The sequence below is a fragment of the Camelina sativa genome, chromosome 14, assembly GCF_030686135.1.
Source record: "Camelina sativa cultivar CO46 ecotype springtype chromosome 14, ASM3068613v1".
Classification (NCBI taxonomy): domain Eukaryota; kingdom Viridiplantae; phylum Streptophyta; class Magnoliopsida; order Brassicales; family Brassicaceae; genus Camelina; species Camelina sativa.
Window position 1 is genome coordinate 33,821,354 of NC_141893.1, and position 22,283 is coordinate 33,843,636.

The 22,283-nt window shown below is 36.7% G+C and overlaps 6 protein-coding genes across 6 annotated transcripts; 2 read left to right on the forward strand and 4 right to left on the reverse strand.

Annotated features, from left to right (window-relative positions):
- Nucleotides 1-3,560: 3,560 nt before the first annotated feature.
- On the reverse strand, nt 3,561-4,212 carry LOC147928984 (uncharacterized). Its single transcript, XM_087486351.1, has 2 exons — nt 4,001-4,212; nt 3,561-3,908 (listed from the first exon to the last, which is right to left on the reverse strand). Exons 1-2 carry the CDS (start codon nt 4,210-4,212, stop codon nt 3,584-3,586), a joined length of 537 nt encoding a protein of 178 aa, XP_087342477.1. The 3' UTR covers nt 3,561-3,583.
- A 232-nt stretch (nt 4,213-4,444) lies between these two features.
- On the reverse strand, nt 4,445-5,331 carry LOC104744187 (glutathione S-transferase T3-like). Its single transcript, XM_087483417.1, has 2 exons — nt 4,700-5,331; nt 4,445-4,558 (listed from the first exon to the last, which is right to left on the reverse strand). The coding sequence occupies exons 1-2, from the start codon at nt 5,318-5,320 to the stop codon at nt 4,445-4,447; spliced, it is 735 nt and encodes a 244-aa protein (XP_087339543.1). The 5' UTR covers nt 5,321-5,331.
- Nucleotides 5,332-8,322: 2,991 nt separating this feature from the next.
- Nucleotides 8,323-9,925, forward strand: LOC104743044 (uncharacterized). Its single transcript, XM_010464169.3, has one exon. It carries the CDS (start codon nt 8,569-8,571, stop codon nt 9,742-9,744), a length of 1,176 nt encoding a protein of 391 aa, XP_010462471.1. The 5' UTR covers nt 8,323-8,568; the 3' UTR covers nt 9,745-9,925.
- Nucleotides 9,926-13,593: 3,668 nt separating this feature from the next.
- On the reverse strand, nt 13,594-15,220 carry LOC104744188 (U-box domain-containing protein 57-like). The gene is made up of 5 exons (XM_010465198.2): nt 14,934-15,220; nt 14,700-14,831; nt 14,247-14,619; nt 13,858-14,102; nt 13,594-13,767 (listed from the first exon to the last, which is right to left on the reverse strand). The coding sequence occupies exons 1-5, from the start codon at nt 15,216-15,218 to the stop codon at nt 13,594-13,596; spliced, it is 1,209 nt and encodes a 402-aa protein (XP_010463500.1). The 5' UTR covers nt 15,219-15,220.
- Nucleotides 15,221-15,950: 730 nt separating this feature from the next.
- LOC104744189 (putative U-box domain-containing protein 58) lies at nt 15,951-17,500 on the reverse strand. The gene is made up of 4 exons (XM_019235646.2): nt 17,195-17,500; nt 16,965-17,102; nt 16,198-16,866; nt 15,951-16,124 (listed from the first exon to the last, which is right to left on the reverse strand). Exons 1-4 carry the CDS (start codon nt 17,489-17,491, stop codon nt 15,951-15,953), a joined length of 1,278 nt encoding a protein of 425 aa, XP_019091191.2. The 5' UTR covers nt 17,492-17,500.
- A 701-nt stretch (nt 17,501-18,201) lies between these two features.
- LOC147928985 (uncharacterized) lies at nt 18,202-22,065 on the forward strand. The gene is made up of 12 exons (XM_087484096.1): nt 18,202-18,328; nt 18,805-19,644; nt 19,769-19,957; nt 20,045-20,098; nt 20,182-20,292; nt 20,512-20,574; nt 20,665-20,919; nt 21,027-21,173; nt 21,252-21,279; nt 21,361-21,431; nt 21,600-21,659; nt 21,767-22,065. The coding sequence occupies exons 2-12, from the start codon at nt 19,378-19,380 to the stop codon at nt 21,833-21,835; spliced, it is 1,314 nt and encodes a 437-aa protein (XP_087340222.1). The 5' UTR covers nt 18,202-18,328; nt 18,805-19,377; the 3' UTR covers nt 21,836-22,065.
- Nucleotides 22,066-22,283: the final 218 nt, after the last annotated feature.

The following is a 22,283-nucleotide window of genomic DNA, read 5'->3' on the forward strand; positions in this document are numbered from 1 at the left end:
TTGGTCATATGAAAATGGTATCGCATTGTAATCTCCGTCTTTAATACGCCAATTGTATAATCATTTTGTCGTAGTCATAGACACATTTGCTTCGTTTTAAAAACAACATAATCCGATCGAGTAAATCAAATGAATTATTCGTGTGAACAGCTGGATCTTGAAAGGCCCAAAGACGTGGACCATTCATCTTGCCCTACTGCTAAATTCCACAATTTATATTTTTAATAAAATCGGTGAATAAATTAATTTATTAGCCAATGGTCGTTACATGGATTTAGGCATGTCAATTAGGATCAAAGTCCGTGGGCTGATCCAGTCCGGCCCTAAAAAATACCGAGCTCAGATTTAAATTTATATATCTAGAAAATATCGGGTCTTTCGGGCTCAGCCCGTTTGGGCTATAGAGTTTTTCGGGTTTAGTCCGACCAGGCTCGGACCAGCCCGAAAAGCCGTTTAACAAATATATTTGTACTTTTTTGTTAACATTTTTATTTGATTGCAATATTTGATTAATGATTTATTGTAAATAAAGTTTAAAACTCTAATCCTACTTTTCATATTTACTTAATAACCTTGCTTAATACTTTTAAAATTTTTATCTATGATATTTTATATGAATTATATATTGTTTTATTTGGTTAAAATATAAATTTTTATTTAGTTTTAAACTTTTTCTTTTAAATTAAGTTAGTTGTAGTGAATATAGATAAGTTATTAAAATTTTGATTGATTTGTTTTACAGTACATCTTTAAACACTGCTTTTACAAACTTATAAGTCTGAATTATTGATCCGTAAGATAAGCCCGAAAAAGCCCGAAAAGCCTTGTAGCTCTGGTAGGACTGAGCTCGAGCTTTAAAATATAGGCTCGGAAATATTTCGGACCGGGTCTGACCGAGCTCAAACATATGCAGGTTTTATGGGTTTCGGGCCGGGCCGTGCCGTGCTATCCCGATTGACACCCCTACATAGATTTTAGAGATATAAACACTCAAAAACTTGCCCTTTAATTGTGGATATGTCTATCTCATATCATAGCTGGGCCACGTACGTATATAAACAAAAGCAGTGTCATTTTCGCCATTACCTCATATTATCATATGTTTACATGCTAGTAGTCGTTTAATAACAAGGAAGACTATATAAGAACAACGATATTGTAAATACAAAATGAAAACAATGAATGAAGAGGAAGAAGAAGAATAAGCTGGTCCATATAGAGAGATGTAAGATTCAATGAAAGCGTGGTGAAGATATTGGGTTTGATGTTGTCGTTAGTGACCTTGGAGAAGTGGGAAGTGATGGCCACAACAACAACTAACGAAACCCTTTGTAGTTGACTTGGTCAAACTTCGATTCATTCTAATTTATCTTTTGATCTTTGGATAGAGACAAAACCTATTTTGAGTTCGACTTCCTATTTAACTTTCAATGTACTTTGGGTCGGGATCTATAGTTCCTCTCTATTCGATTGGATAGAACCAGAGTTTTTTGGATTATGTGCGGTATTGTGTATTCCATTAATTGTGATAACAATATTGTATGTTTTAGCCCATGCATACGAATTATTGTTTTTTATAGGACTTTCCGGCTGAGGGATATATCTCTAACAGCATGGGCATTGGTGAGGGACAAATTTTGGTCCCTCAAATATAATAATTTTATTTTTAGAGTTTCTTAAGTTTGGTATGAGCATTGGTGTCCCTTAGAATTGGTCCCCTGAAAAAATAATAATATTTTAATTTAAAAAAATTAGTTAGTTAAATGAATAAGTAAAAACATATTAAAGTTTTAATTATAATTAAAAATATAACATTGACATTAAAAACATAAGAAAATTACAAAGTTACAAAAACTTGAAAAAAAACAGAATATACAATAAACTATTAAAAGTAAAAAACCTAAACCATACAAACATCAAATATAAAAACAAACTTTTTTTCCTCTGCATAGAATTTTTTTTATTAATCTTCATTATCTGTAAGATGTCCAAAGTTAGTCCAAATATGCTCAATCAAATCTTTTTTTAACTGGTCATGGACTTGTTTATCCCGCATATTTGTTCGACGAGTAATCGTACTGCTCATATTTGAACCCAAACTGGCGGCACCGAAGGTATATGTTTGATCCACATCTTCTCCGTGTTGAAATTCAGAAACAATGTTTCGGAAACTGTATGTCTCTCGTTCATCCTCGACAATCATATTATGGAGTATTATGCATGCTCTCATAACATTTGCTATTTTGTATTTATCCCATAAAGGAGATGGATTTTTAACAATGGCGAATCTAGCTTGCAGGACTCCAAAGGCACGCTCAACATCTTTCCGCACAGCTTCTTGTTTTTTAGAGAATAGAGAATTTTTCATACCTTGTGGAAGCCGTATAGATTGTATTAAAGTGGCCCATTTTGGATAAATACCATCCGTGAGATAGTACCCCAAATTGTACTCCCTTCCATTGACAAAGAAGTTGACCCCCGGAGCTTTACCGTTAAGAACGTCATCAAAAACATTTGATCGATCCAGAATATTAAGATCATTCATAGTACCTGGAGCTCCAAAAAAAGCATGCCATATCCAGAGGTCATAGGAAGCTACCGCCTCCAACACGATTGTAGGTTTTCCGGTTGATCGTGAATACATCCCTTTCCAAGCTGTTGGACAATTCTTCCACCCCCAATGCATACAGTCAATGCTCCCAACCATCCCGGGAAATCCACGTTTTTCATTTTCATAGAGTAGTCTTTCTAGGTCGTCTGGTCTGGGACGTCTTAGATATTCATCGCCAAACAAGTTGATTATTGCAGCGGTAAACTCGTGCAAACATTTTCGAGCTGTTGAAGCACCAATTCGTACATACTCGTCAACTGTGTCGGACGCAGTACCATATGCCAATTGACGAATTGCTGCAGTACATTTTTGTATAGGTGATAGACTAGCCCGTCCGGTTGCATCCTGGGATTGATGGAAATACTCGACTTCAGTAGAGAGATGTTGCACAATACGCATGAACAATGGCCTGTGCATGCGAAACCGGCGACGAAATAAATAGTCCGGGTATGTTGGAGTATCACTGAAATAATCATTCCAAAGATTATTATGGCCTTCTTCCCGGTTTCTCTCAATAAAAATCCGTTTCTTTGGCTCGACTGGTTCTTGAATGATAGTAGAATTTTCTAGAAAATTATCAAAATAAGCATCAAAATAACCATCAAAATCATCGACACCATCTCTTTGGTAGTGGTAATGGTTTGATGAAGATGACATTTTTTCAAGGAAAAAGTGAAAAGATCTTAGTTTGAGTATAGAGAAAGAGTATAGAAAAAGAGTAAACTCGTGCAAAGATATGGTTTTGCATCATGTAGAAAGGAAGAATATATAGAGTAAATGAAATGAGAATATATGTGATACCCGTGATTGTTTAATTTACTAGCATGTGACACATCTAAACAAATGACTATTTTGCTTGTGAGTATTGATGAATGACTATACAAAAAAACCTGGCATACAAGATTATACGTTCAGAAAATAGTCACGGGTAATGATAGGCATACAAGCGTACAAACAAGTAGGGATACAAGTTCAGAACCAGTTGTATTTAGACATCACCACAATTACCAGTAAAGCAACAACAAAAACTGTTGAGAAAACCATCATTTCAAAACAATTACTAAACTTATTTCTGCTCTTCCCTAGATCAAACACTATTTTCTCTAACTGGGCTATTTTCTGCTCGGTTTCATTGCGGATGTGTGAGTCGTAGTCACTGTCGAATGCAATGCTATCTACCTTCTCCGTCAGCAGTTCACATTGTCTGCTCAGTTCTCTCATCTCCTCCATGACCGCTGCATCCCACCACTTGTGAATATGCATCTCTCCATCATCAACATTCCAACATGTGAAGAACCTCCATGAACATATAAAACATCGCAAATCAATACAACCACAGGTTAAAACATTGGAAATCACTTAATAATATGGCAATGTTAAACCACTTACCTTCTGTTCTCGCTTGAGGATAGAATAGGCTGACCACCACAGTAGCATACCTTGGGGAATCCGAACTCAACCTCAGGTTGGGGAGGGTATTGAGTCGCCTGAGTATCGAGTAAGTTACTCTCAGCCTCTATTTCCCTCTGCTCAGTGTCCTGCGAATATATAACATACTCCTCTGAGGAATCAGGCTGAGAGTAGCTGTAGTCATGGCCCATCGGATACTAAACCTGGAAACACATACATTTAACAAAAAGAACACATAATTTACATTTAACAAAAAGAACACATAATTTATAGATAACAAAGAGAACACATACATTTATAGATAACAAAGAGAACACATACGTTTATAGATAACAAAGAGAACACAAAATTTAACACTGAAACAGAAATTCAAACTTAATCTACTAAATTAGGAAATACAAAGTTGCTTCTTAAGTCAATACATCAATTTGCAAAATACTGTGCCACTATCTTATCCTTTATAAGTTGATCAGCTGCACTAAGTGGCTCCGGTTTGGCAAGAAGTGTGTCTAGTATGCCAAGCTTCTGTAGCTTCTCCTTTTCAGCCATATCCACCCTCTTGACTTCCCACATGCTCGTGTACTCAGCAAGAGCCTTTCCCTGAGAGTTCTTCCTGTCAGCCTTCGCAGTCTTGATACCTTGAGGCCTTATCTCAGAGTCTTGTTCAGTGTGGGTTGCCTCGGATTGATCAGCTGCACCAACTGGTTTCCTCTTTGTTCTGACTGAAGGTGAGGGGGTGTTAATCGCGTTTTGGTTAAGGAATTTCTGCTCAGACCTTAACAAACACCAGCAATGCTCCATTGTAAACTTCGTCTTATAGTCAGAGAAGTAGATGTCGTGAGCCACCTTCAGCACATCGTTCTCAGAGTGTCCACTACTGTTGGATCTCTCTGCAGCTGCATAAGCCCCGCAGAACTTGTTTGTGGACTCATTGATCTTGAACCACCTCTGCTTACAGTTGATGTTCACACCCTGTTCACCATTGGCTATCGCATGAGGAGACTCTGCGTAGTATTTTTGAACCCTTTGCCAAAAGCTTACTCCCTTTTGTTGATTTGCAATGATCGGGTCCTTTGAAGTGTTCAGCCACGCACTTATTAGTATTTCATCGTCAGCCGGATTCCATTTCTTCCTATCCTTCTTGACAGGTGTCTCTTGAGAAAGAGGTTCATCATGGGATTGTTGAGAGCTCCAAGTAGGTATTTCATAAGCACCGTCTTGGTTAAGAGCTTCTCCTTGACTGTTGAGAAGCTCTAAATAACTAGAAGACGACTGACAGAATGTATTGTAAGAAGTCATAGGAAGACGAGTTTAAGATGATGAGAAAAAGAGTGTACGAAAGAGGAAAAAAGTGTACCAAAGAGGAAAAGAGTTTAAGAAGATGAGGAAAAGAGTGTAGCATATAGAAATAGAAGTTTAAGATGAGGAACATAAGTCGTTCTCAAAGAAAACGACTTGGAAGATGAAAGATACAGAAGATACATAGAAGATGATGGAGAAAAATTGAAGGCTGGTTGGTGTTTAAAAGAGCACATCGTTCTCAAGTAATAACTTAACAATCATAATGACCTATCCACCAACTACCTAAGTCTAATCACAATTTATGACAACTTATAAAAAACCAAAGCATTATACTAGCAAGCTGTTCACCACTAATATTCGCTCCTTTTTATCAGACTTCAATCATCAACTACACTATCCTTTATAATAGCAAGCTGTTTACCAATCATATTAACTTGTTTATCAAATCAATTTATGATACCACAACAAAGACCACTACAAACACCACTACAAAAACCACTAAAAAAACCACTACAGAGACAACAACAACGACCACTACAAAGACAACCACAGCAATTACAAAACCGAGTCCACCAAACAACAATATATGGACATGTCTGTAGCTAAAGGAATCGATTATTTACCTCTTACTCGATGATTGTTGCTACTGCCTCCCGTTATGTGTGGCTTTCTCCAGGTGACGCTGAGGAAACTCATGAAAAACAAACAATTGCAAGGTTATACTCGATTTAGCATAAAAGAATCCACATAATCAATACAAACTGACAACAATCTTAACAGACAAAGCCATAAACTCGGACAGTCAACTAGCTAAACCCATAAACATAAACCAAAAACCTAATTATAACAAAAAATTGACACACTCAACCATCGATACCAAAAAAATAATCCAATACCCTAAATCGAAACAAAAATCAGAGAGATCATATATCTAAAAACACATAGTAAACTAACCAAACTAATTCCCGAAACCCTAAATCGCGAAAGGAACATCAACCCTAAATCGAATCCCACAAAAAAATTCTCAAATCTATCGAATCCCACATATAATTGCCCTAACCTATCGAATCCCACAAACAATTTCCCTATTCTATCGAATCCCCCAAACAATTTCCCTTTACCCTAAATAAAAAAAAAATCATAAAACCCTAAATCGAGATTCCATCAAAATCGTTCTTCAATTTACAACACATACCTCTTACAATTGGATATCTTGGAAGATGATATACTAAGTGAGGCCTTCGCGTTGCAAATCTTCACTTTGATGGAGGCGATCCAAAGTTTTTGATTAATCGTCGTTGCGATACAGAGAGAGTAAAGAGAGAGAGTGCGAAAGATAAAATGAATTGATCGGTCGAGTTTTTTTTCCTTTCACCCTACAAATAAAACAACATCCTATTAAAGGATGACACGTGTCCTGAGGGACGCATATAAATTGTCCCGTTTTTAGGAACGTTTCTTTGTATAATATATGATTTCGATTTAAATCAATCGTTTTAATTAAGTGGGACGGACGAAGGACGGTGCGATGCACATGCTCTAAGTTTAAACTCTCACGGGTCTTTTAAATCATAAATCTTTTGTTATAGATATCAAAGGGTTACTATAATGGTAGACAATACTAAAAAGTTTATTCGAATTTGATTTCGAAAAATAAGAGAAAATAACATCTTATTAGGTGAAGCATCATTCAACTATACATATTTTAAAATGTACTTATATTTTTGTGATTGGAATGATTTCGAATGATTTTTAGTTGATTTTTGTATGTCCATGATTATTTTTTTTGGATCCAGACAAAATTTTCGACCAGTGGGTGAGAGATTAGATTTTATGTTAGATCTCAAGTCACTTCCGATATTTTCTTGGCATAAATTTCATTTACTCAATCGATGAATAGTAATATCAAATAAACTCCCAAAGGCACAACCTTATAATAATTGATATATTTGATACATAGTGAATAGTGATGATGTGATTTTCTTTTCTTTCTTTTTTAAAAAATAAAGGTGTATATCGTTAGTATGGTTATTAATTCTTACTAAACTAGTATGGTACGTACAAAATGGTATCATCGTCTATATATGTATATCCTTATCTCTAATATATTTTTTTTGGAAAAAAGGTCTTTTTGTGTCATTTCTCGAATTCATACCTTTTCAGCAACATTATAATTACATTAGTATACCTTTTCGGCAACATTATAATCCTGGTCTTCACAATCCATGAACCATCGACTCGTAGACGTTGCCGATGAGATCAAACCAGGTTAGTTAGTCCCTCAGAAGTGAATAAACTTTGTATCATGGAAGATACAAACGTACGTGTGGGGATAGAGAACATTGATATTGCATCTCTCAATGGATAAAAAAGACGATCAAGTATAGTATATATGAATGTGATTTTGAGCGTAAAGGAGAGATAACCAAGAGAGTTTATATAATATGCGCGCGGTTGTTTAATTATGTGTTTTTGGTGAGTCTTGACTCTTGAAATATGCCCTGGTAACAACAATTAGAAGCAACAATCATATAGTATGTTTTATATATTGAGTCGATGGTTCATTGTTAGTTTGATTAATTATTTTGACATCATCACCATTCTAAGAAATTAAATAAACTACAATAATTATTTTCTCGTTTGAAAATAGAATTTTCCATTGTACTTAAATAGTAGAACTTTATGCCATACTATTAATATTTGTCCTGAATCAAAGCATGCAGCTGCAGGAAGTGTTTTTTTTTTTTTTTGGTAGAAAGAAAACAAAAATGCTTATGCATGAATACACGAAACGTGTGCTTATGATCATGCTCAATTATTGGTTGGTAGGTGACCATAATGAGAAAGAACAATTTCACATAATAACAAAACAAACAAAATTTATTTTTTTAATTAAATGCTCACACGAACCAGATCTAAAATGTCACAATATTATTCACCACCCTCTCAATCACACAGACATAAATTGACAAAAAAAAAAAAAAAAAAGGGTCATACACTAAAACATAATATTTGGGCCCATAACATAGTAAAACCCGGCCCAGTAAAAAAGAACCGACCCGAATTGGTTATGGTAAATGGAAACAAGTGTGTGGTACGGTGTACCTGAGCCTGAGCTGAGGTGCAGTAAGTAGGGTATATAAATAGTGCTTGTCTCTGTCACTCCCACTTCTCTCCAAACCAAAAACCCTCTCCTTCCTTATTAACTTAATTCCCGGCAAATGCCCCAAAGCTTTAATTAATTAATGGCTTCCGCTTGCGTTAAAAGTGCCGGTGTTTCGCCGGGAAAGTTCTCTACGTTCGGATGGACCAGCCCTCGAATGTCTTTGACCCGAGAAGACAACAGCAGACGCTCTTCTTCCTCCGTCGTCGGCAAGCAACAACCTGATCCGTTACCGGAGAACCAAGATCCAGTTGTGGATTTTGAGTTTTGTCTCGAAGATCCGGTGACAATGCTGTCCGCCGACGAGCTCTTCTCCGACGGAAAGCTCGTACCTTTGAAGTTCTCTGGTGTCCCCAAGACTAGCACCGAACCAAGAGGATCACCGGAGGTTCTGAAATCTTGCCGGAGACTTGAGATGGAGATCTCTGACCTCTTCTCCCCTAAAGCCCCTCGTTGTACTACTCGTTGGAGAGAGCTTTTAGGTCTCAAGAGACTTGTCAACAACGCCAAGCCACAAGAATCTGCTAAACCCACTTCTTCTTCTCCTCCCTCAAACCCCAAAACGTCGTCGTTCAAGCAATTTCTTCACCGGGGATATAAATCCTCCGCCACCGCCGCCGCGACGTCGCCGCTGCTAAAAGAATCAGATATCTCCGAATCAATCTCAATGGCCTCCTCACGTCTCTCACTCTCCTCATCGTCTTCCTCTGGCCACGAGATCGATGACCTTCCAAGACTCTCACTTGACCTAGACAAACCAAGTCCTAACCCGTTCGCTCCGTCGCGGACTCATCTACGAAACTCTAACCAATCGAGAATCAGGTTAGCCAAACCGAGGCGCCATCATCCACCGTCGAATCCTTCCGCTGACGGATCATCATCGGCGAACATTGAATCTCGGGGACTCACTGTGACGGCGGATAGTCCGAGACTTAACGCCTCCGGTAAAATAGTGTTTCATGGACTCGAAAGAAGCTCGAGTAGTCCCGGGAGCTTCACCGGCGGACCTAGGATGAAGCAGCACCATGGCATGCCGAGATCGTACTCTGCTAATGTCAGAATCACGCCGGTGCTTAATGTTCCGGTTTGTTCCCTTAAATCAGGGCTTTTCTTTGGTCAGCTTTTCTCACCTTCGTCGTCTTCGTCTTCATCGTCTTCTTCTCCGTCTCCGGGGAACAAATCGCAAGTACAGAGCAACGGCAAAAACCGGTCCAATCGAACCAAGCTTGAAACGAAATTTGAACAATTAGAGAAGTAAACCGGGTTGAGTCAGCTGGTAAACCGTTATGACTTTTGTTTTAAGCAGACGGTGTTAGAAGGAGAATCTTAACGCTTTAGTTTTTGTGGGGTTGTTTTGTAAACTTCAGTTTTATTTAGGGGGGTGGGGCATAATATGTATATACGGTTTAACAATTTATTTTATCGGTTTATCGCATTAATTATGAAGTCTCTATCTCTCTCTTATTTTTCATAAACCACATCGATTTGAGTCCTATACTCAGAAAGACCAAACAAAGCAATAACAAATATTTTTAATTTCTCTATTAACGATAAATTCGATGAACATTCTTTAAAGAAAATTCTGACCAAAAAGTATGATGTGCTTGCCATGTTCTGAGATTGCTTCAAAAGATTTTTTGTATGTTTAAAAATAGTTTGTGAATGAATAATAAATCTAAAGATGATTAATGATTAACTAACTACATAAAGAGAATTTGTAATGACTGTTTAGGGGAGAAGTTCCTACTTTAATTATTAGAGTTACTTTTTCTTCTTAATAATGAGTTTGCAATGTCAATTAAGATCCAAATTGCAAATCCTTCTCAGTTATAGAGCATTGTTCAGTTTTCGACATCAATGTAGTGCTTTCTTTATACGAGTTTAATTTGAAAGATACAAATCCTAGTAAGTAACTTTTTTTTTTTTTTTTTTTTTGTCAAATCCTAGTAAGTAACTTTTTAGCTAAGAAAGACAGCTTTTAATTTGGTTTAAAGCAAAAAGTAGAAATAATTAGTAGTACTATTACAACTTGAAATTTGCATGTGTCATAGTTAGTAGAGTAGATTAGTGAGGATAGACTGAAATAGGTCGGTGGACCAAATCAAAGAGGTCCATGTCTTCACAAAACATAATTAGTAGACTGTTTTCTTTTATAAAATCGAGTAATCAAATTATTTAGACAGCTCCATGCTTCTTTTTTTTTTGGTAACACTAACAAGTAACAACCCATTTTAAAACTTGTTTATCAAACCCCAAAAGAAAATGTTGAAGTTTAGTTGAAACCTCTCAGTAATATCAAGTTCTTCTGTAGTCAATTTTGTCTAGATCATGTTTAAAATAAACAATGAAAATATAATGTGGGTTGAAGATTTCAAGGGACTGAAGAGACAACTAAGGTAGTAGTATAATATAAATAAGTAATTAAGGGACAGATCTGAGATTATTGATGAATAAAAACACTGTTAAGGGTCAAAGCCTGAAGAGAGCTGTCATTCGTAGTAGCTTAGCTTAGCTGCAGCTATGAAAAATCGGTAAATAAAAAAAGTTAGCTCCGTCGTCAAAATAATTTATCCCTTTACAAAAAGACCACGATCGATATATTTTAAATTGAAAATAAATAAAGTTGCTCGTGATTATGGAACATCGCTTCATAAATCCCAGCCGTTGGATTCATTCTCTCCCAATCGATCCACAACAAGAGGACAAGAATAATTCATGCAAATAATACACACTACACATTATATGCATCTGTAAAGTAGCATTGCACTTTAAATTCTTAGAAATTATTCTGGAAAAATAAAATTTTCTGAGTATATATATATATAGAGAGAGAGTTATCATATCATACACAGACAATCACTTCATTTTGTCATACTTTACTTCAGTGATTGAGAGAAGCAGCCGTTAGGTCAAATAATAGGATCTATCAATATCAATTTATAAACGACATAACACAATAAATCTAAGCCTATAAACTATTTATTGCTGCCTTTAAATAAACAAACAATCTACTATAACTATTTCATACTTGTACATGGAGTTTTTTTTGTTTTTTTTACCGGACTACATCCAAATTGAAACGCATTTTGAAACAGTCAAATACATTGTCCTAAATCATTAAATACGTAGTGTACATTTCATCCACCAATGTTACATTATGTAAAAAATAGAAACTGATAATGAATTGGTAATTAAAAAAAAAGAGAGAGTAAAGGTAGAGAGAGTGGTGAAATGAATGAGAGAACGTGATAGTTCCCAGTGTTGTGCCCTCTGTAAAGATTCTCTCTCTACCAATTGGTTCTCTCACTCTGCCCTTTTTGCATCTATCTTTTTTTTTAATTTCTTTCTTACTACTAATAAACAGTGTCACGACAAATGGCTTAACTAGTGAAAGGCCGACAAAGAAGAAAAAAAAATAGTTACAAAGAATCGTTTATCTACATTATTTTAGTCCATCAAACGGCGCTTAAACTAAAATACCAAAGACATAAGCTACTTATATAATTAACACTTATAATCATCCTTTCTTGATCTTAATTGTTTTCTTTTACAAAAAAGAAACGACAAAAGACATTAAAAAATATAAACCCTTATAACTTTAGGGTTTACTATAAATAATACATGGCGCTCATCATGCTGAGTTTCCCCTATATCCATTCATTTGTTTTTGGCTAGACTTCACAGGTTATCAAATATTTTATTATACTTTACCCAATATCTTTATAAACAAGATCAAAACTATATTTTTCTTAATTGTATTTTAGATAGTTTTTGCCATATCATGTAGAATTTGTGAGTAAATGATATAAGCTTTTTGGAAAATGACATATTTGTGCTACGGAACATAGACAGAGAAGAAAGGACAGCTAGAGCTGGGTTCTTAGCTTTTTGTTACAAAGAACCAGATGTAAGATTGAATAGTAATTAAAAATTCCCTAATTTTAAAGTTTATATATAATAGAAAGAGGTGGTAATAAGAAAGGGGAACAAAGAAACAAATTATTTTTGAAAAAAACAAAGAAGAAATCTTTTGTCTTGTACGTACTAAGGTGTGAATATAAATAAAGTGTATAAAAATGCGTGTATCTATAACGTTTTGGGGTAACAAGTTGCAATGACAGAGCTTAAATATATAAGTATATTGGAAGTTAATTTATTGACCGATGTGTAAAAAAAATCTGCAGGCCATTGTCTTGTCCTCTTCTTATCTCCCTCTGTGTACATCTACGTACTTTCTTGTTCTTGTTCCTCTCTCACTTTTGTGTATCTCTCATTTACTCTCTCTATTTCAAAATATAAAATGTTTTAGAGAAGTTTTTTGTTTCTTAATATAAGATGTTTTCAAGTTTTTATGCAAATTTTATATTAGTTTAATATTTTATATTATGCAGTATTGTTTATGATTGGTTGATCTTGTTAAAAGTAAAAACTTCTTAAAACATCATATATTTTGAAACGGAAGAATTATTATTCTTCTCTCTCCAAGCTCTCGTTTTCGAATTTCGTAAGATGTAATCGAAAAAGACATTCAGTTTTTAGTTACGAACAAATAATTAATAGTGTTAGAAAGTTAAAATATAGGAGACCTATATAGGGTTAGGTCAGTGATTAGGGTTTTGGCTTTTTAAGCATGCCTTGTTTCATCTCAAGATGGAGTTTAAAACGGAGCAAAAAGTCGTTGGCTCTCATTGCTATAGGTGTAATTATTTCGAAAACTGAAGTCTGAAGAAACCATTCCATTACTTGTTGAAATATCAGACAGTCTCTCGAAGTGTTGTGTGTTACGTCACATTTGTCCGATTGTCACGTGATTTTTATTTTCATTGCTACCGAAAAAAGTGGGAACATATCAATTTCTTTTATATATCTTGGTCTTTCGTATGTTTGGCTTTTCATGGCGTTTTAGGTGTGTACAAAAAGCACACTTGTCTTCTTTACCGTTCTGAGAAAAATTGGCTTTGTTTCTATTTTCGGATATTTTATTTATAAAGGCAAGGTCCCGATCTAGCCACGTACGACCCTGGTTATGAAAGTGTTTTAAAATACGTATTGAGTTATAGGCCCAATAACAACTTAGAGTAAACCGGTTCGAAAAACAAAAGAAGAATCAAACCAACTCCTGAATCGCAGACCGGAGAGTACGGTTAGGGATAAGGTTGACATGAGCAAGTTGAAGATTTGTCATCGGCGACGTCTTGTGACCTGTGCTAAGCCATTTCTTGATAGATTCTGCTTCGTATGTGAATCCATCGGCAGCAACGTGCGGATCTTTCATGACATCCTGCGACAAATATAAACCACATTAACTTATTAAACATCTTTGGGATCTGAGTGTTACGCAAGTTATCTTCTTTCCGAGTTCTGGTCTTACCTGTGTGATAGGGCAGACAAATGATGATAGAGGTTGGCGCTCTGTCATTAACTCTTGTGCTGTTTTGAGAGCATTGTCCCTCTCTTGTCGCATCGCATCTGCTTCTTGCCTGGACACTTCAAGTAGTCCTTTGACAGTCTCGAGCTCTTGTTTTTCTTTAGATAGAGCATCCTCGGTTTCTTTCCTAACAGTTGACTCTTGGTCGTACATGTCTCGCCAAGTTAAGACCTGTGATTTCAGGTTGTCTTGTTCTATTATACATGTTTCATGCAGTTGATTTATTCCCTCCAACTCTTTGCTTAGTTGAGCTTCTGCCCGAAGCTGCTTCAACTCTGCTTCATGCTTTTGCTCTTGCTCCAAGGCTTCTTGAACTTGTGATTGACATTTACCTTGTTCTTCCTTGTAAGACTCAAGTAGCCCTTCCATCACCTCTACTTCTTCCTTTTTTATAGCAAGTGCATCTTCTGCTTCGTTTCTAAGCTCCACTTGCTCATTGTAGATGCGCAGGAAATATTCATAGTTCCAAGTCATATAAGAACGTTCTACGCCTGCAGCGATTTCTCTTTCTCTCCTAAGCTGCAACTCTGCCTCATGCTTGTGCTCTAAGGCCTGAGCTTCAAGTTGCAGTTTACCTAGTTCTTTCTTGTAGGACTCAAGAAACAGTTCCATCATCTCCACTTCTTCCTCTTTCTTAGCAAGTGCATCTTCTGCCTCTTTCCTAAGCTTGACTTCTTCCTTGTAATTGCTCTCCAACTCTACAGCCTGTAAATCAAGCTGCCTTTTAGAGACACGATTACGTTTAAATATCATATGTCTTATAATTAAGATGGTGGTTTTGTTACCTGAAAACTTTGAACTAGCTGATTCAGATTTTCATTTGAAAACTCTAAGTCAGCTAGTTTTTTAATGGAGCAGAGAAACAAATTCATAGCATCAGTGTTCCTCTCCGGTGGAAAGATGGGATTCATAAGCACCTACAAAATTACAATTAACACTAGTATATATGCTCTTAATCAAAAACCCTACAAAATTAGCAGTTTCAAAGAGTGACAAAAATTGGGAAAGGCAAGGGAAACCTTAGTTATGTTTTTCCGTGTTCTTTCAATGATCTTCGTATTCTTGGAAGTTTCAGCCAAAACCCTAACGGTCTTGATGAATCTCAAATAAGTTGATTCATCAAGATAAACAAGTGGGAATTGTTCTGTTTTGGGGGATGAGTTTTCAAGCTCTATTTGGCATCTGCGCAAAAACTGTCTCTCAAAAGTTGTAATCTCGCCGTCAGATGGAAGAGGGGGAATCTCGTGAAGAAGCTCTACACATAGATGGGCAAATAATACACACGAGTTTTCCAATGTCGCCATTTCTCATATAGATATCTATAGATAGATGTATGCCTACAAACAAAAAGCCAGTGAGAACCTTTAAAAGAAAATTAGCAGAGGGAGATCGATCTTATTATTGCATGAACAATCTCATCCTTGCTCTTGTCAGAGTTGCGTTGCGTCGCGTCAACCAGTTGAGTAGGTTCAAAACGCAAAATCAATTGACAAAGAAGCAAGAGACTGTTCTGGCGCCGTTCTCATTATTGATAGGTTCTAATTAAGGTACATAGATGTCATACACAAACCCTAGATACAACCGTAAAATAAATAGAAGATTGACATAATACTTATGATATATATGACAAATATATTATTTAGTATTTACGTAACAGTTCCTAATATCATCAATATGAGTAAAGAATGGTTGTGTTATTTAGTATTTACAATTAATGTAGAGCTTATCTATAGAACTCCCAAAACGAATCCAGAATAGCAGATTTATAGTATTAGTTACAAGATGTATACCCAAATACTGTATACACCTATTAACTATATGTTAACATAAATCTACAAAATATTATCTCGAAACTTATATCTATATAGAAAGATCAACAACTTCACTGGACTAATGAGTTTGAGTTTCCGATTCAAAGAGGTTCAAAAACATTGGATCACAAAATTATCAAGCGAGGCTCATAAATAGAGTTGTGAGGCCATTATAATCACAATCTTATAACTTCTAAAGTAAACCGGTTTAGAAAAGCAGGAAGACTAATTCAACTCCTCAATCGCAGAGCGGAGAGCACGGTTAGGGACAAGAGTGAGATGTGAAAGTTCGAGATTTGTCATGGGCGACGTCCGGTGACCTGTACTAAGCCATTTATTAATTGCTTCTACTTCGTATGTGAATCCATCAGCAGCCAAGTGGGGATCTTTCATGACCTCCTGCGACAAATATTAACATTACGAGATTGAGTGTTATGCAAGTTATCATCTTCTTGTAAAGAGTTGGGCTTGCCTGTGTGATAGGGCAGTAAAATGATGGTGGAGGTTGACGTTTTGCCATTAGCTCTTGTGCTTTTTTGATAGCATTGTCCTTGTCTTCTCGTATAGCAACTGCTTCTAAGTTGATGGTTTCGAATAGTTCGTTGACTGTCTCAAGCTCTAGCTTTTCATTAGAAAGTGCAACCTCTGTTTCTTTCCTAAGAGTCAACTCTTGCTCGTACTTGTCCTGCCAAGCTCTGACTTGTGAAGTTAGGTTCTCTTCCTCTGTTTTATAGGTTTCAAGCTGTAGCTTCAGTCCTTCCAACTCTTTCAATTCTTTCTCCAGCACAGTCTCCGATTCAATCCTGCGAATCATCTCTCCCTTGTACTTGCTCTGGAACTCCTCAGCCTTCAAACGCATATCACCACGTTCATTTTCAAGATTTTCCAGCTGAACCTTTACCTTGTTCATTTTCTCCTGTTCTCGGACAAGCAAGGTTTCTGTTTGTCTCCTAAGCTGCAACTCTGCGTCATGCTTGTGCTCCAAGGCTTGCGCTTCAAGTTGCAGTGTACCTTGTTCTTCCTTATAAGACTCAAGTAAACGTTCCATCATCTCCACTTCTTCCTTTTTCTTAGCAAATGCAACTTCAGCCTCTTTCCTAAGCTTGACTTCATCATTGTGATTGCTCTCCAACTCTACAGCCTGTGAATCAAGATGCCGTTAGAGATGCCTACCCATACCCAAAGGATTGTTTATCTGAAGATTTACATATATTCAAATTCTTTGGATTGTGATGTTACCCGAAAACTTTGAACTAGCTGATTGAAATTTGAATTTTCATTAGAAAACTGGAAGTCAGCTAGTTTGCCAATGGAGTAGAGAAATAAATGAATAGCATCGGTGTTCCTTTCAAGTGGCAGGATGGGATTCATCAGCACCTACAATACATAATTATACAATTAATCAAAAACGCTATGAATTAAATTAGCAGTTCCAAAAGAGTGAGTGGCAAGGCAAGGCAAGGCAAAACCTGAATAATGCTTTTCCGTGTGGTTTCAGTGATCTTGGTATTCTTGAAAACCTCTGCCAGAACCCTAACGGTTTTGATGAATCTGTAACAGTTTGATTCATGGACATAAACCAATGGTAGTTGTTCATCAGTTCTGGGGGACGAGTTTTCAAGCTCGGTTTGGCATTTGCGCAAAAACAGTCTCTCAAAAGTTGTAATCTGGCCGTGAGATTCATCTGATGGTAGAGGGGGAAGCTCGTGGAAAAGCTCAACGCACAAACGAGCGAATAATACTTGGGAGTTTTCCACCATTGCCATATCGAAAACGCATGACGCTAGAGACTGCAACAACATATATACATAATATATTTAGAAACAAGTCTCGTAAATATATATTTTATCAACAGAGAGAAACAGAGAGAGAACACCTTTAAAAGAGAAGCGGATGGGGATGATATTATTGTATGAACAATCTCATCCTTGATCTTGTAGAAGTTGCGTTGCGTCAACCAGTTGAGTAAACTAAGACGAATTCAAAAGGCAAAAATAGAACAAAACCATGAAGCAAATAGAGATCCATGTATGTATATGTATGTAATTATGTATGTATGAAGGAGAAATTTTAGTGGTTAGAGCTTTATCTATTTAGTTACAAGATGTACACAAAATATTCACAATATCTACCAAAATATTATCTCTAAAAAAGAGAGGGAGGCAGAGTTGCAGAAAAGCTTTGGTTACCTCATTGATTTTTCGAGGACTTGTTTCTTCTCAATCAAACTTACACCACCGGTGAAACTCCGGCGAGAATCCATGAGAAATGGAGAAGAACTTACAAAGTGTTTGTTATTGTGAGATTTGAGATGCTCAAAAAAGTTTTTGACTTAAAAAAAAAAACGTTTGAACTTCTTCATAACTACTATGACTTGTCGTCTGCCTGTCTTCTTTTAATTAATATCGGCCCATAAGTTTGACTGAAATTATATCAGATAGGCCCAATTATTAAGCCCATTAGTAAAGTGTAAAACCCTAGCTATAAAAACCCTAGATGGCTCTCTTGTGAAAAAACCATTTCTCTCTTCGTTGTAGAGAAATCGGCGACGAATCTGAAACTAAGAGCAACAGCTAAGACACTCAACAACAATGAGGGCCAAGGTTATATTACATCTCCTTCTTCGATTCATTTGTTTTGTTGTTCTTCTTCTTTGTATTCGTCGAACTCATTAGCGTTAAATTAGATTCCATCCATTAGATTATCTAAATAAGCATTCATTTATGGTGGAGTTACATATGTGAAAGTCGGACAATAAGATCTTAGGATCGTGTGGTTTAGGACTATAGAGATGGATGTCTTGGCTATATTTGCTTTCGGTTTTGCATCACCACCATTGATTTGGATTGCTTGGGGAAATATGTTTTTGGTTCCTATTTGCACAACATCCCATGTGAAATGTAATCTTGATTGGGACGATCTATGTAGATAGATAGGCTTCAATACAGTTGCTTTTTAAATCTATAGTAGATCTCTCTTCTTGTTGGGTTTGGTTGATGTAATTCTTCTCTCTATTTAATTTCATCATGATCCTAATGGTATAGTAACGGACATTGATAATGGTGTTTTCTGTTGGCAGTGGAAGAAGAAGCGTATGAGGAGGTTGAAGAGGAAGCGTCGAAAGATGAGACAGCGATCCAAGTAGACCCGCCCAAGATTCCCCCCTCCCCCCAATAAATCTCTGTCTTTCTGTTTCTTTTAGTTATATGACTTTGAGACTTTTTTGTTTTTTGGTTAGCGAACTTCAATCAAATCTTTTAATATATCTGAGTTTGAACATTCTGTGATGTATGTAAAACTTGCTTTGCTTTGTTCTCTCTTTTTCAAAATATATGTCGTCACAGATCTTCCTTATCTCTGAATCTAGCGTAAGCGTAATTGTCTGGAGACAACCCATCTTTGAGTGATGGTAACAGTGTCTTTAAAAACGAATTAACGAACAACCCTTAAAAAGATGATTTAGCTCTCATAATCATATTCTAGAGGCGAAATGTGAAAATTTGTATTTTGAAAAATGCTTAAAATAATAATAATAAGTTCTGAATACAGAAGAAAGACCCAATCAGCCAGCACATTCTTAGAGTAGCGGCGATAAGCATTGAGAGACGTATTAGGAGAAATTGGAAGGTGAGAGAGGCTGAGAAAAATTACAATGGCGAGAGCAGCTTGTAGCAGTGCCGTCGTCACGGCTATGGCTTTGTTGCCTTCTACTTCTTCTACTTCTTGTAAGTCTCTTCTTCTTCTCTCAAGTAGAAGAAACCAGCTCCTCTTCTCAGGGGGTAAATCCAAGTTCGTCGGAGTTCTGACCTTCCAGAACCAGAAGCGATGCTTTGCCTCCACCACCAAAGTAAGCATGAGCCTGAAAGCTGGAATCGTCGGTCTTCCTAACGTTGGCAAGTCTACTCTCTTTAACGCCGTCGTATGTCTCTCTCTCTCTCTCTCTCTCTCTCTCTCTCTCTCTCTCTCTCTCTCTCTCTCTCTATTTCTATCTAATCCTTCTTCTCTTAGGCATTTCATCGAACACCTTTTGGTCAATGTCCCAGGTTGAGAATGGAAAGGCTCAAGCTGCTAATTTCCCCTTTTGCACGATTGAGCCCAATGTTGGCATTGTTGCTGTTCCTGATTCTCGTCTTCATGTTCTCTCCAAACTCAGTAGTTCCCAAAAAATTGTCCCTGCATCCATTGAGTTTGTGGACATTGCTGGTCTTGTCAAGGGTGCTAGCCAAGGAGAAGTCTGATTTCATCTCTCTCTTCTCTACTCTCTCAATGCCTGGTAGGTAACTCACAAGTTTTGATTTTTTTTGTTTGTTTGTTTGTAGGGTTTAGGCAATAAGTTCTTATCTCACATCAGAGAAGTTGATTCCATCCTCCAGGTTCATTTCTCCTCTTCTTGTTCATCATGGTTATGCTTTTGTTTTGTTGCCCTTTGTGTACTGATTCCTCATGTTCCTTGTAGGTGGTGCGATGTTTCGAGGACAATGACATTATTCATGTCAATGGCAAAGTTGATCCCAAGTCTGACATTGATGTCATCAATCTCGAGCTTATTTTCTGCGACTTAGATCAGGTGCACTCAGACCCGTCCTCTTCTTGTATAACTCTTTTTTTCATTGTTCAATGAGCTATTCTCGAGCTATGCACTTGTGTGAACACACCCTGTCTCGTGTTTAGGATTTCGTTTTCTTTATTTTGCACTAGCGAGAGAGTATTGAATACACTCCAGAACACCTTTATATCTTAAACCGTCGTTGATGAGGCTAATTTACATCTTTTGCAAGAAATGCAGATTGGTAAAAGGATTGAAAGACTTAAGAAAGGGAAGGCTAAGGATTCACAATCCAAAGTCAAGGTAGAAAAATTTACCCGAGATACTACTGACTTCTCTCATAACCCGGTCTGCTGATATTCACCGATGTGTATGTGATATTCTATGACACAGGAGGAAGCTGAGAAATCTGCTTTGGAAAGAATTCAGGAGGCTCTCCTGGATGGAAAACCTGCACGGGCAGTTGCATTGTCCGACCTCGAGATGGATGTTGTGAAGCATCTCTGCTTGCTTACAATGAAGCCTATGATCTATGTGGCAAATGTTGCGGAAACTGATCTTGCTGAGCCGGAGAAGAACGCCTATGTTGAAGAAGTGAAGGGTCTTTCTTCTGATTTGCAGTCTGGACATGTGGTTGTTTCAGCCCAGGTCAAGATCTTTGTCTATTTACATTGTATGCTTTGACGTTTTCATGCATGTATTTTACTTAAAACGTTCTTCCACTACTTGACAAAATCTTCCTTTCCTGGAAGCAGGTTGAGTCTGAGCTAACCGAACTTCCTCTTGAAGAACGCACGGAATATTTGAACTCTCTAGGTGTCAGTGAAAGTGGCCTCGGGAACCTTATCAGGGCAACATACAGCCTGCTAGGTTTGCAGACTTACTTCACTTCTGGTGAAAAGGTGAAGAACACATACAAAGTAAAAAGCTTGTTATAGAACATAATTCATAAACTCTAAAATGTTCATTCTCTATGGCAGGAAACAAGAGCATGGACAATACACGCAGGTTAGTTTCCACTCAGTAGGGTTCTCAAAAAGCATTATTTCTTGTGATGTAGTAATTTGGTGGAGATTTCTGTTGATACAGGCATGACTGCACCACAAGCTGCTGGCGTCATTCATTCTGACTTTGAGAAAGGTTTTATTCGAGCTGAGACTGTAAGCATTTTTTTTCTCTCTTAATGAATCTCTTGTACAGTTATACTCCCAATTCTGAACATGATGACCCCCCATGGTCATGAAAATTGGAAATCGAAAGCTTCAATTGTCAATTTTGTTTTTCTTTCATATGAATCCGGACATCATCTCAATCGGTTTCTTGTTCAGGTTGCATATGAAGATTTTGTGTCTGCGGGGTCTCTTGCAGCAGCAAGGGAGAAAGGACTTGTGAGTTTCTCCTTAAATTGAGCTGCCTGGCTTGTAATAAGACATATTTACAGTTCTCTTCTTACTGGGAGTTTGCTTGAAATATGTTTATTATTTTTGTTTTGCAGTTGAGATCAGAGGGTAAAGAGTATATTGTCAAAGAAGGAGATGTGATGCTTTTCCGCTTCAACGTATAGCATAACCCTAAGATCTCAATCACATTCTTCACAGAACACCACAGGTTGTGTTTCATTGCTCTTGGTTTTGCAAAATATACCGATATCTTTTCTTTTATTCTACTTTTACACTCCCAAGGAAGTAATTTTTATATGAAACAAAAGATGAGATGTATAAGTTGGGTAGAACAAGGTACCAGATTTCATGGGATTTGGCAATTTAATGCAATAATCATGTGTATCGACGCCAATTTTACATGAATCTTATACTAGTATTTAGATTCATATTCTGTGAGATTTTTCTCTAATTTTTTTGGCTGAAATATTTTCATGACTGGCAATATTGAGAAAACAGATTTAATTCTCTTGTGCCCTCCTTATGTCTAAAATTCTTTTTTTACAAAGGGGTTATTATTTTTTAAAATTTTTTTTTTTGTTGTCAATATTATTTTTTGTCATCTTCAAAGTT